Source organism: Pollicipes pollicipes, unplaced genomic scaffold (genome assembly GCF_011947565.3).
Source record: "Pollicipes pollicipes isolate AB1234 unplaced genomic scaffold, Ppol_2.1 Scaffold_7231;HRSCAF=8579_pilon_pilon_pilon, whole genome shotgun sequence".
NCBI lineage: Eukaryota > Metazoa > Arthropoda > Thecostraca > Pollicipedomorpha > Pollicipedidae > Pollicipes > Pollicipes pollicipes.
The window spans coordinates 20,460,431-20,475,089 of NW_023597034.1; the positions used below are offsets into that span (position 1 = coordinate 20,460,431).

At 53.3% G+C, this 14,659-nt stretch overlaps 1 protein-coding gene across 1 annotated transcript in view; it reads right to left on the reverse strand.

The window, feature by feature from the left end:
- Positions 1-14,659, reverse strand: part of ND-19 (NADH dehydrogenase [ubiquinone] 1 alpha subcomplex subunit 8) — a 108,791-nt gene that overhangs the window by 18,824 nt on the left and 75,308 nt on the right. The window contains exons 3-4 of the mRNA XM_037233582.1: positions 1,833-1,940; positions 732-816 (exon numbers count right to left, since the gene is read on the reverse strand). Of these exons, the coding sequence (XP_037089477.1) occupies positions 732-816; positions 1,833-1,940 (193 nt within the window). The remainder of the gene's footprint in view (positions 1-731; positions 817-1,832; positions 1,941-14,659) is intronic.

The window sequence follows — 14,659 nt, forward strand, 5'->3', positions numbered from 1 at the left end:
GTCTAAGCTAAATTTGATTGGTAAACATGGAAAGGTAAGGAGGCATCGTGCCTCACGTTGCGCACCGGTACCTATTGCACTTCTGTTACAACAAATACAGTAATGCCAATCATGTTCAGTCTGTTCTTATATAATATAATTTTGAACGTTGCCTGCCAGATCTCACTGGCGCAAGTCACGTGATCTACCTATACCTCTGTTCTCGAAAATACGTGAAGGTAAACAAAACAAAACCGCAACATGAACGTAAACTACACAACATGACGATGTCGTTTTTCTGATGCTTAAACCAAAATCAAGATATTCAGTGCCTGAGGATCTGTTGCTGATATGTCATATCCTTTCAGGCAAAATCCTTCGCCAAATGCCGGCGTCATTCCCAATACTGATTCAATCACTAAACGGTAGCACCAAAAGACCGTTTCATACCGTATCCAATGTATTTACACACATCTACTGACAAGCGACTCGACGATGCCGTCCCAGCGGCCGGCGAGCGCGCTCAGACGGCCGACGAGACCGTCCCAGCGGCCGACGAGACCGTCCCAGCGGCCGGCGAGCGCGCCCAGACGGCCGACGAGACCGTCCCAGCGGCCGGCGACACCGTCCCGGCGGCTGGCGAGCGCGCTCAGACGGCCGACGAGACCGTCCCAGCGGCCGGCGAGCGCGCCCAGACGGTTGCTGCGCAGCGCTGCTGCTAAAAGAACGTGCGGCTTCCGCCCTCGCTGTACGGGCGCTGGCTTCCGCGGCGCCGAGTCCGGCAGCTCGTCCGGTGTATTCGGGAACTCGAGCGGCTTCTCGGGCTCCGGCCGCGGTCTGCAACAGCAGCCAGCGTCAGCCAGCCGGCGCCACGAGCCCGGAAGCGACGCAGCAGCGGGGGTAACACGTCAGCCAGTCGGCGCTGCGGGCCGGGGACGGGTGGGGGGGGGGGGGGGGTGGGGGAGGGCGGCAGGGATAACGCATGAGCCAGCCGGCGCCGCGAGCCCGGGGCGGGGGAGGGAGTGGCAGGGGTAACGTGTCAGCCAGCCGGCGCCGCGCGCCCGGGGCGGGGGAGCGGCGGGGGCAACGCGTCAGCTAGCCAGCACTGCGAACCCGGAAACGAGGAGGAAGCGACGAAGGTTAGCGCGAGGAAAGCTTTGGAAAGCATCAGAAGCATAGCTTTCCTTTCGGTATACCGTTCTGATCACCTTTACTCAACGGGTCCTGACGACCTTTGCACGGAGGTGGTAATCCTAGATCTCAAGATAACCGTGTGTTAACAACAACAAAAGCCCCAGATGGACAAAACACGACGTCGTGCAAGAAGCAAAATGAACTAAAAATGGACGGCTCTCACTAGGGAGAGTCCCGGGTCAGCGTAACCAGAAATGGGCGCCAACGAGCGTGCACTCACTGGCGGGTGGCGTCCTTTACCCCACCCTCACACCATAACCCGCACTCTTTGCTCCCCTACCCTATCCCACGTCCCAGTACTTTTGGTCAATCCAGGACGGCTGCGGTGAGACGATGGCCACACGTTGCTGGATGGACTACCGCGTATACAGAGTGCGGTGCGCCCAACCAGTTCGGACGATGGCGTGTGCGGTGCGCTAGCCTAGTTCGGTCAGTCGTGTGTGCGGTGCGCTCACCCAGTTCGGGCGGTGGCGTGCGAGGTGCGCTCACCCAGTTCGGGCGGTGGCGTGTGCAGTGTGCCCACTCAGTTCGGCCGGTGGCGTGTGCGGTGTGCTCACCCAGTTCGGGTGGCGACGTGTGCGGTGCGCTCACCCAGTTCGGGCGATGGCGTGTGCAGCGCGCCTACCCAGTTCGGGTCGTGGCGTGTGCGGTGCGCTCACCTGCTGGTCTGGATCACCTTCGGCTCGCAGAAGTAGCCGTAGTAGGGCCGCTCCAGGCCCAGATTGTCCTGCACGCACTTATCGTACACCGACTGCGTGTTGCGACACCTGGCGGCAACAGGGCAGCGTGAGCGGCGGCGGAAGCGGCGCGGGGCATTGGCAGGCCGCCGCCGATGCCGGGCGAGCGCGGCGGCAGTCGTGGCGTGGTCACTGACGCTGGGCGGACGGCACACATGCTTGGCCGACAACGCTCTGGACAGACCTGCGCCAGCGGGCACCATACAGCACAGTCGGCTCCGATTAGAAGCACGTTAAGTCGTTTACTACTCGTAGTGAGAACAGCGACACTCACTTTGCGCAAGTTCCAAATCTGACATAAAACTGATGTCCACGTCAAGCCTTAATTAAAATGCAGTTGATCCCAATCAAGGACGGCAGCGTTTGTGGAACACAGTTGGCCTCGATGGGTGCTGAAACGTGCGCAGCGTTTCTGAAGTTGGACGCAAAAGGGTGATGTCAAAGAAGGCTTGTACTTTCCCAGCCATATTTCAATGATGGTATTGGATGATTCATCACGGAACCGAATTTTCCATGCTTACCTCATGTGAGTCTCAGACCATGGAGGCGCCTATCTTATATGAAGACTATGGCGTATCTTCACGGGATATGCCACAGACTCGTCTGTGATAGACAGCCTAACCTCACAGCAGCCTGCCCCGTCCAGGATGTCGTGACCTTGGTCCATGTGAAAAGGATATGCAGGGATTGTCTGAAACTGACTTTGTATCCAAGTTCTGCATTTTTTCGGCCAGTTTCGACCTGACCCAAAGTCACCACATTCTGGGAAGAACGAGCTATTAACTACAGCGCAGTAAATGGTCAAGGCTGAGGGCAAGTCAGCCCCGTACGCTGGGGACGCGGGCTCGATTGCAGCGAATTTTGACAGCTTCGTGCGTTTCCAGCAACCAGTGGCTGAACCCAAGGTCACCATGTTTTGGAAAGCATAACCTGTCGACCATAGTGCATCGGACCATAGGAAAGGTTTGACGGCGAGCGACCTCATACGCCCAGAGTATGGGATTGTCAACAGGCTCGGTCGGTCGTTGCGAGTCCGCTCCCGCCCAAATGGAGCGCGGATGTGGTCAAGTGTGAGAATCGCGGTCGTCAGGCCGCCTGCAGCGTTTTCATGGAGGCCAGGGTTCAACTGCCCGCTGGCCTTACTTTTGCAATAATAATACTGCTCAGATGGGCAGTTTGGCCTAACTGCAACGTGACAGCTCGAATGTGATTCCTTCACGTTGAAGTGCGAACTGGAGTGCCAAACGTACGCCAAAAGTTGAGACGCTTTTCTGATGGTACACGTAACGCGGGTTCAATTCCCATTCCGAGCTTGGCTTGAAATAAAAACAAAACAGATCCACCATGACCCACTATGATTTGTCACCTCTGAGCTCTCTCCCACCACAGCCGGACTTGCCCCTCTCCGCCCCTCCCCCCCCCCCAAAAAAAAACACTGAAGCGACGGGTTTGTTCACCAAGCCAAGCCCACATTAACAATCGGTTGCCGACCGAGCTCTGGGCCGGCTAATGTCGCTGGGGCTGGCCCACATCCTGGAGAGTGTTCTGAACGGAAGGCGTCGGCGGCGTGACCACTGTAGCGTCCAGTTGTGAACGAGCGCAAGATCAGGACCGCAGGGCCGCGCGACCAGCCGTTCCCCCCAGCCTACCGGGCCACCCCCCCCCCCCCCCCCCACGCTGACTGGCTACCGCGCCCGCTGCGAGGGTCCCAGGTCACTGTGTCTTCAAGCTGTTGCGACGGGTCCTCGTCTGCAAGGACTGGTGACCGAAAGGCGACCACCGATAAGGAGCACAGCAAGTTAGATCCATATCTAGAGGATCAGCGACCAAACAACCGGCACCGCACGGCCGCTACCGAACAGCGGAGACGGCGCTTCCATATGGGGACTTGTTTATTCCACACAGGTGCATGGTTTAGCATTCAGCGCCGTGCACAAGGCACAGTGCAGCTAGTACGATGGCGTGATTAAGTGATTCGACACGCGAGTGCTCACCGGTTGTCATAAAACCCACCCCGGTGTACATTGCATTACATAGGACGCCGACAGGAGGAGGATGCAAAGCGGCATGTTCAAAGTGCGGCCCGGTGCCTCGGCGGATGGAGGCAGGAACTCGACGGCTGGAGGCAGGGACCCGACGGCTGGAGGCAGGGACCCCGACGGCTGGAGGCAGGGACCGACGGCTGGAGGTAGGGCCTCGGCGGCTGGAGGCAGGAACTCGACGGCTGGAGTCAGGGACTCGACGGCTGGGAGTCAGGGACTCGACGGCTGGAGGCAGGGACCCGACGGCTGGAGGCAGGGACCCGACGGCTGGAGGCAGGGCCTCGACGGCTGGAGGCAGGGCCTCGACGGCTGGAGGCAGGGCCTCGACGGCTGGAGGCAGGGCCTCGACGGCTGGAGCAGGGCCTCGACGGCTGGAGGCAGGTCCTCGACGGCTGAGGCAGGGCCTCGACGGCTGGAGGCAGGGCCTCGACAGGGCACCTCGACGGCTGGAGGCAGGAACTCGACGGCTGGAGGCAGGGCCTCGACGGCTGGAGGCAGGGACCCGACAGCTGGAGGCAGGAACTCGACGGCTGGAGGCAGGGACCCGACGGCTGGAGGCAGGGACCCGACGGCTGGAGGCAGGGACCCGACGGCTGGAGGCAGGGCCTCGACGGTGACAGGTCTCAGCGCGGGGCGTCCGCGCTGAGCCTGCGTCCTCTGACACTCTGCCAGACACGCGCCAAACAGCTGGTGCTGCGGATGCCGATGCGCCACACGTTGTGTTGACGGCACAGGAGTTCAGCTAGTCGCTTTGGGATTCAAGTATGAACCAGTTGTTTGCTCAAAGTGGTCATGGCAACGAGAATTGGGAATTACCATCATGATGCCTGACACCCAGGAAGAGCAGAACGTGACACAAAAACCTTGAGGGTTACGCTGGAAGAAAAAAGTACCTAGCGGGTTGCGTTGGAAGAAGTCCAGAGGACTGCAACGAAACAGTGTTAAAAAAAATTCGGCTAGAACTCTACCAAGCTGATCATACCACAAAATCCTCAGACATGCAAGGAAGTTCTGACGACAACAACCGAGGTAGAACCTTGCAACCCAACACCATTCCCGACTATCAATCACACACTTTCACCTCTGCCTCATTGGAATGCCCAGGCAGGAACGAACAGGATGATTTTACCCTTCGGAAAATCGGCTAGCGCATAGCCATACTTTTCTGATACATGCATAGTGCTTGTCTTTTCATTAAATGAAAAAAAATACAAGCATTAGAAGCGAAAGTACTTGGGGTTGCTGCCACTGACAGGCCCAACGATCTTGTATGATAATTAGAGCTATATCTCATCCCGGATAGATATCAAGATAAAGTGGACGACATTAGACATACGAGGAATAGCCAAAGATAGGCTCGTAAATCCGTTGGAAAAACAGCTTTTCATCCGATCACGATAATTGGTGCAAGGCTATTAATCAGCCCCGGCTTAGTTCGAATCGTTGGCATTGCTGATGGGACCAAGACATCGAAGGCTCCTCTCGGGACCATTTATAGGCGGCTTTTAGAAATAATCCGAACGACTAGGCACAATAATAGCCCGAACTGGTCACACTTTCGAAAGAAACCATGCCTGCACGTTTTCCGAAGAAGACCAAGCAGCCAAGGTCATCCGGCCACACGAAGGTAGCGCACAGTTCACGTCCACGCGAATGATCCTAGGCCTAGGTCACCTTTTCCACCAAACCCGTTCCTTGCCTGGCATGTTAAGTACCACATTGCACAGTAAAGTTGCAAATGATAAATGACTGAAACAACACGCTGGAATATCACAGCTGAAAGATTGGATCAACACAACAAGCACTTCATTTCAGACGCTCGGCAAGTCAGACGTGTTGAATAATACCAATGCAGGAAGACCTCCCTCTCATGCAGCCGGTGAAGAGTGAACATGTAAACTTACACGTCTGCTCCCTGCCAGGCATGGCTTCACTGTTGGCAATCTGGAAGACCTAAAGCCTGATCTACGCGACGGCCCGGGAGAAGGGAGGGGCCAGGGTCAAGGTTGCCGCACTTTCGACCACTGATACGATAAAACGGTTACACAGGTGTGAACGGTTCAGTGATGACCGCAACACGGTTGTTTTGCGACCAATGGCACACCCCGATCCATCCGGGAAACATGTCAGCCTTCCTGCGCCTCCTCATTCTCCTCATCCTTGCAGCACTCCAGATCTGCTGTTTGGAAGCCTCTCAAGATCATTCTACCGGACCACGACGACGATGAGCCGCTTCGAAGGCCTGCTGCAAGCGCTGAGCATCGACGATCACCACAGACGGGAGGAGAGGGCAAGCCCGTCGCCATCACGAGGGAATCTGAGGAAGTCAAACGGCTTCCTGAAGTGTTACCGCGGCTTGCCAGACTGCATCACAGTGCGCGAGGCCCTCTGCACCTTCCGGGGCCGGCTTCTTCATCGTCTACGTGCCCACGCACCATCACAGCGTGACCTGCTGATCCGCAACGGGCTGACGTCGGCTCCCGCCAGCTCCCGGTACAACCCTGTATTGCTGTCCTACGCCGGAAATGGAGGTAACCCGGATCTAGCCCAGCACGTCACCGGCGCCGCAAATGTCATCGAACGCCTGGCGGCGCCGCTCAACACACATTAGCCGACCGGTTGTGTACGGCCGCGGAGCTGGCGGACAAACTGATGCGGCGGAAGCTCACACACGTCGGGCCATCCTCACGAACGAACATCGCCTGCCAGATGACGTTAAGACGACGGGGAGGAGAAGATCATCTCAGCCAGTTTTACCGGTATGGAGGGTCATGTTGTTAGCGTGTAAAAAAAACAAGAACAAAGGCGCACTTTTACTGTTAACTCCGCTCTCTGAGCCCATGTTCCAGACTGGAAAAAATAACAGGCGACAGTGTGTTATAACAGGGCCAAGGTTTGCACAGACACCATTGATCAGAGGCCGGAGACATACACATGCCGGATGCCAGCGCGGTTAAATGCCAGTGACGTAGTGTTTCTACTGATGCTGGCCGTCGCCGCGCTCTTCATCTGGGTGATAGGGAGGAATGCTTCAAAGATATTGAAGCAAACATTATATATGATGAAACAAGCTCACTTGCAACGGACAGTTTAAGAAGCATAGACTTAACAGTTACGTAGAAAATATTGCTCTAGACACTACAATTCCTCTGTTTAGTAAATATGCTGTTCGATACGTCTTGCTTAATTACGTAACCGTACCTTGCACAGCATTTACTGAGAGCCAACTGACGGCCGTTCTATCTGGAAAGCATGCTTACGGACGCCAGATATGAACGACTCAACCGATATGCTTTTCCCGACCTTCATCGCCGCACGGCTTATGAAATGGCAGTATTTGAATGACGTTATTAAGACGTCATCAATGTTAAAGTGACTTTGAAATACTCTCCCCATTCTCGCGGGCGTGTAACTCAGAGACTAGAGGGGCTACGGTTTGAAGAAGAGCAGGGCTATGAACTGCACCCAAAGGTCTTCAAGATGACTTTTCTAGTTCAAAACCTTATCTAAATGTGGAACACGTTCTTCACTCACGCGACTGGATCTCATTTCAGCGACCAGAAAAACAGCAAAACAAGGCTACGGGAACTCGATCGCAGCCTCATCAGATCCTCCGGTCCAGATCCGGCCGTCGGAGGGCGCTGTTGTGCGGGCCGTCTGAAGGTGTTTCTGAGGCCAGAACGGCGGCGAAGACCGTGCTGAATAAGCCCTGAAGTTCGCCGATGCTTCGCGTGAGGCTCCCACCCCGTGCGTGCCGTTGCCATGCGTGCGTGCACGATAGGGGGGGGGGGGGAGGGGGAGCGCGAAACAGGCCGGCTCACGAAAGTCAACAAAGTGAAGTAGCGTTGGTGCAACCTCAGAAAGCCCGCGCGCACCGAGCACGGTGGGAGCTCCACCATCGCCCGTGTGACATGCAGCCTCGGGGTTGAGCAGGACACTTCAGTGTGGAACGTTTGTCACGTGTGAGCGTACGCACTGAACATGTATGAACGCATTTTGGGCGCGGCGCCTGAGCTAGTACAATCCGAAGTATGTTTAGGTCGTTTCATGCACCAAAGGTAGGCATACGGTAGGCAAAAAGAATGGCGCCTTCTGAACTGGTGTCGAGCTGTAGCCGTAACTGCATCCCCGCGACCCACTGGTGGCCTTGCAGGGTTTCAGCATAATTACTTAAATTTTTCATAGGTGTTCTACTGGAACTCCTTGCGACGTAACTGTAACTCAGCTGATTTCCATTGTCTACAGCACTGTCGACGTTACCGCCAGAAGTTCAAAGCCATGAAAATCCGTCGGCCGTACGGAATAAGTTCACGCTATGCGCATCTCGACAGCCGATAATTCATACCTGACGCATAGAAGGCAGCCAGGCTGTTTAAAATGATCAGACAAACTTTTAACCGGTACCGATAAGTGTTTCATATCGCACATATCCTTAGCTGTAAAATGAAAGCTCCAAGTCATGAGTTCACTCATGGCCGACGGTAGGAGGGGGCGGGGGGGGGGGGGGGCGCTGACGACCGGGAGCGGGGAGTGCGCCATGCAGACAGCGAGCCGCCCTCTTCCCGGGGAGAAAGTGGCCGCGCGCTGCCCGGCTCGGATCGCTGGGCCGGGACTGCAAGGTCTCGCGTCCGAGCCCCCTAATCTGGCCCGTCTGGCCGGGCCGGACCGATACAGCCGGCCGCGCCGGCTCGGCAGACGGGTTTACACCTGCGTGGGCGGCTGAGCCCACCGCCCCGGTAGCCCGAAGGACTCGGGCCAAGCGGCTCGCAGCAGGTTCGTCCCAGCCACCCGCGCTGAGACGAATGATCCTTGTGGCAGGGCGCCGTGGGACTGCATGCACACTTGAAACACGCTCAGGTTCCGGTCTGGTTCGGCGGGTTTACACAGCCGGCGTGGGCAACGAGAAGGGTTGGCAACCTCCATCGGCACCACCTCGTTTGAACAATGCCCAATGTAGGAAATCCGACTACACGCAACGTGCTGTTCTTATGACATTTCGTTATTTAGTTTCCCGTGCGATTAAGCATGGTTGAGTGCATGTAAAAATCTGGGGCCGTCTAGCTGGAACTGCCAAGCACCGACTGTCTTGCTCCCGCTGAGCCGGCCCACCACGCGGTCGGACAGCGGTGCGCTTTGCGGTTCCTGTCGCTCCATCGCTTGCTCCGAATCTGCCATGACATTGCATTGCTACCCGAGTTTGATGAAAGCAAAACAGATTTCGCGCGCGATTTGTCATGCGCTTCAATTCAGGTGGCACCTGATTTGAAGCCGAGACGCTTCAGCGAAAAAAGCGCGCGCCGCCGGATGCTCCGATCTAACGGCAATGGGATCAGCGGCAAGGACGCCATGTCATCAGTGCGCCGCTCACTGCAGGAAAACCGTGACACATGGTCACGATGGTTCAAGACCGTTCCGAAGATTGCAAAGGCGCACATGAGCCAAACGGTAATGGGCCGTACGCCGCCGGTTTGCCACGTGTAGCGCATACCCACACATATACCCCATCGTTGTCTGCGGTTCCACATTAAAGCTACAACACAACCTCCTGCCGACAGGAGTGCTACATCACTTCTGTCACCAATGTTTATACACGACATGAGGACTAGGCGACGAAACTTATGCTGCATAAATTTATGCTGGTTATTACTTCCATTGCAAAAACATCCAATAATTACTTATACACCACTTTACTTTTTTACAAATACTTACACGCGGCATTAGAACCACACGACAAAACTTATGCTTCAAAACTTATACCCGACATTACCTCTATCGCAGAAACGCATTCAGCCGTTACTTATACACGGCACTACTTCTACTGCAAAGGCTTATACGCAATATTAGTGCTGTAGCAAAGACGCCCGGTCTAGTATTTGCTGCAAAGGTAATAACTCGCATATATTTTTGCATCATAAGTTCCATCGTGTAGTACTCACGTCGTGTATAAGTTTTTCCAGTACAAGTAATGTTGCGCATAAGTAAAGTATGCATTCGTTTTGGCAATTGAAGTAATATCGCGCATAACTAATGTCGTAGCACTCTTGTCGGTAGGAGCTCTTGCTGTAGCACCAATGCCGTGACACCCTAGCCTGCCCGCGCCGCCACGTCTGTGCTGTAGCACCAATGTCGTGACATCCTAGCCCGCCCGCGCCGCCACATCTATATCCTCCTGCACCCCAGCACAGACGGTGGCAAAACTGAATGAGGGATGTGGAAGAGTTAGCAGAGCGGCCGCAGCTCAGTGCCATAGCAATACAGCGATACCAAAGAAGTCTGAACCGTAATGAATGTTCAAATGGTCACTGGAGTCCAAAACTGCTCCTACATGTGTAACAGAACAATGATAATGCACATTTAGTAAACTTTGCGCAGTTATCGCAACATCACCGAGCTCCTGGTTACAAGCAATGCACCGGATGACTCAGATACTGCAGGTATCCGGAGTCATCGCCGTTACGGACACTTGGTCGGCGTCTGGGCGTGCGCGGGCGCTCGGGCGGGACTCCCAGCCGGGGGTGGCGACGGGCCGACCCATGGCCGACAGCCGCAGCATGTCCCCGCTGAAACGAGGTGTTCGCAGGATGCAGGATGAGGTGGGGGCGGGGACGGGGGTGAGAAATGACTGTTCTCATCTGACGGCCGTCAGACCGCGTGCACCGCAAGGTTCTCGGAATCCCTTTCATAAACGAGGTGACAGGAAAACCTAGCGGCGTTTCGCCAGGCGCATATCAGTATTGCACGCAATCTGCCATTGGCCATCGCCAACAGCGGAGTGTCGGCTCCATGCCCTTGCAAAAGCTTAGACTATTGGAATAGGATTACATGCAAGTCGCAGAGTAACTTGCATGGCACAGCACTGTCGATTAATGAGCTGTCATGCAAGTCACGCACCACTTATGAAGTTCATGCACCGGTATCATGAAAACAGACCCTGGAAAGTGAGTGCCTCACTAAACATGACGAAAAAGACTCAGTATTGGACGAAGCTGACCCCCCTGGCGGCAGCTGACTAGCAAACCTGGTTAAGGTGCTGCCTCATGCAGAGGAGCGTGCTTTCTCTGGCGCACATGATCGTATTAAAGGTGATGATCACAAGGCCATGCAACTTTGCACTAATTCATTAAAGATGCTGACGTGCATGAAGAAAATTCGGGTACGATGAAGATATGCACTGGTGAATATGAATATAGGCAGGATTGTAACCGACTCTACTTAGCTCGTTTTATTTCATGACCTTTTGCAGGTTAGCAAGCTTCTTTTAGCAGACGAAAATGAAAGCCATCAAACGTCAACATGAAACAAAGCTAACGTGTGGCAAAGCTCCCGTGATTTAGTGACGTGATTTTCTTTTAAATTGAACAACGTGATGGTGGGCTTGGACGCAAACGGTACGGAACATCCTGCCCACCCATGTACCAAGCGTGAAATTAATTCTTGAACAGTTTTCAAATGCTGTAATATCTTTGTCTCATTTTCTATAATAAAATGAAAGCACGCACACATTAAGGGGTTCAAACTGTGTCAGTTCACCCATGAATATTGTGTTAGAATCAAAATATTGCCCTGGACGCGCACACCGGGCAACATTGTTTATCATGTGTCGCGGTCATTCGGGTCGCTAGAAATAACCGCCCGGCGAGCAAGGGATAATCGTTCGGTGTATCCAACGCAACGCATCGTAATCATATCAATGCATATCCATGCATCGATGCATAAACGTAACGTATCGTAATTCATTCAACTGCTGCTTGATCACACGGCACGAATCTTCTATAAAGCTCGTCTAATAAGCCCTGAGCGGACCTTCATAACGCCACTTCGGCGCGTCCGGCTACACGGATGATGACTACGAAGACATTTGACACCAATACATAGTGTAAGTACATTCTTCAAACCCTTTCATCTGGTACATTTCGCTGCTCTTCACGGCACTTATAAATGCCAGTATGGACGCGTTGAGAAAGATCACACGCCACACCCCCACGCATCCTCCAAAAATCTGAGGGTTTAGTGCTGTTTAGACCTAACTACGGATTCTTAAAGCTGAGTAGCTCCTGGGCAAAAAAGGATTTAAGGGCGGCAGGGAATCGTCTATAGCGGCACGCAACGGCGAAGATTTAGTTTATGCCGTGGTCGCACCGATTCCGTAACGGCTCCGCAACGGCGTAACGGCTCCGCAACGCTTCCGTGGAGGCGACCGGCTCCGCGCTGGTCTGATTAACCTAACGCTGCGCGTGCGCGAAAGTGTCGATAACCCTTTTCCACGCTCGTCAGGGTGCGAATCGCATGTGAACCGGTAAATCCGTTCAGGATTGCGCACCGCACGCTGCCGATGTACCATTGCTATATTTCAAGCAAGCATGCTTGTTAAAGACGACCAATGGGCTGAAGCAGAAACATTTAAACAAAGGTGTTTTATTCTTAAAAGGAATATTTCACGTTTCACTCACGTTTTCTTCGCAGCATGGAAGAAAACATCAGATATGATGAAACAAGCTGGCTTATAATCATTTGTGTACTTTTGAGTAGAAAAGACTGCCCTAAACAGCAAAATTTATATGCTTAGTAAATATGGTCTTTGATGCGTCTTTTAATTTCGTCATCGTACCTTGCACAGCATTGAGAGCCAGTTGACGGCCGTTATATCTGGAAACGGTGCTCGCGAACGCCAGATATGAACCACTCGGCCATAACATTTTCTTGGCTTTGATCGCCCCAAGTCTTATGGGATGACTTAAGTTCAATGATGCTCTTGTGACGTCGCACATGCCAAGATGACCTTGACATACACTCCCCATCTTCGCAGGCGTGGGAGGGAATGGGAAGGGAATGCTTTCGGGGCTACGATCCGCCATGGAGGTGACAAAGGCCGCAATAAACACGCCCGTAGGGCAAACGGGCTATAGGCACCTAATCTGATCCTGATCCTAAAAATGCTTTCGAATAAAAAACAGGGAGGACCCTTGCCTGAAAGGCACCGCTACGATTCTCTACGGCTCCCTCCCAAGCAAAGTCTCGGCTACACCACTGGTAGTAATGGTTAAGAATATATTCCATCATAGCCCAAACATAGGATTTTTGACGATAATAACTAGTGACTGCAAATTTTACATTGCTTCTCTCAGTTACTCACCTATAATTCAGTTGCCGCCAATGGTCATTAAAGCATAGGAATGTTCTCGACTCTCCCCATCCTTTCTCGTGAACGCAAACAATGAACAGACACTCCACTTCATCCACCGTCGTAACAACGGCTCTCTTACCCACTGTCTCCTCAACCGGGTCTCTCCCACGTCTTTTGCATGACTGGATGCATGTTTGTCAGGATGTTTGCATGCCTTTCTCCACAAAGAACTCAAGAAAACAAGCAAGTTTTCATGTCCTAGCACATGCAAAGTTATGATACCCTCGCCCGCACCCCGACAATGGTTGGGAAATTCCCACTTGCTCCAAAACCGTGCGGAATTGCTGCGGGGGTGGCCAGATTTACGTTGGTTGCAGCATTTGGACTTCACTTGGGGACTTATGCGCAGAGGTTTTCGTTCCGGGATTTTGCGTCGCGGTGGTCCGTATCCGTTATGGAAACTGCGATAGGGAACCGGCCATGACACACCGAATGGTGAAAACTTCGTGACCACTTGTCACAAATGTTTCGGAAGCAGGGCTGTCCGCAAGCAAAAAACAAAACAAAACAACAAAACAAAACAAAACAAAACGAAACACACAAAAAACACGGGCGTAACATGTGAGTTAGGGAAATTCCCACTGACCTGACCTGAAATTATCATTTTTCCAAGGATTATAGGCATCGCCTATGTGCAAGGGACGGAAAAGCTCTCACTATGTCCGTCGCAGTTTCTGATAACTGAGCTGCCCATGAGCAAAACTAAGGCATTTGGCAAAAATGAGGGCCTTTGAGCTGAGTTCACGTGCTCTTTTGATGTGCGATAAGTTGTCGGTCAAAACATTTCGAGCGGTGACGGTTTCGTGGCAAACCGTTCCGTTGGATTCTGGAGTCGAATTACCCACAAGTTTACGGTATGAGTTTTGGCAGAAAAACGGCGATTTACCTGACGTGAGACTATTACTTTTCAGACATCCGTCAAAAAGCTGAATATGGCGAAACAAACTGTACAGGTCTCGTGGCAACTGACCCGGGGAACCAGCAAGAACCAGGACCTAACCTCATATCAAGCCGAAACATCCAGCAACAAGTTAGGTCTAGCCCGGCAATAAGCCGAAAGATCCGGTAAGAAGTAGGGCCCAGGCTACTTTACCAAGGGAACCAGCGAGAACAAAGGTCCAGCCCGGCGTCATGTTGAAAGATCCAGCAAGAACAGAGACCCAGCCTGGAACATGCAGGGATCCCGCGAGAGCCAAGTTACAGCTATGGATTACGCTGAGATCCAGCCCGAACCGATCCAATCTAGAGTGATGTAAAAGTAAGCAGCGAGAACCAGAATCCTATACGATATTCTTTTCCAGCTTGATGCTCTAGATTCAGCAAGGTGTTCCTCACCGGCAAGGTAAAAAGAAAAAAATGGGAGACTGAGCTGGCCAAATGGCCAAACCTGCTCTCAAAATATATGGACAAATGTAAGTCTTTAAATACTTGGTCCACTTTTGTCGGAAAGTTCGCAGGGCTAGGACCAACAATACGAAATTGCGGCTCTCGTGCTCATTATAGCTGATGAATAAAATCCGAGT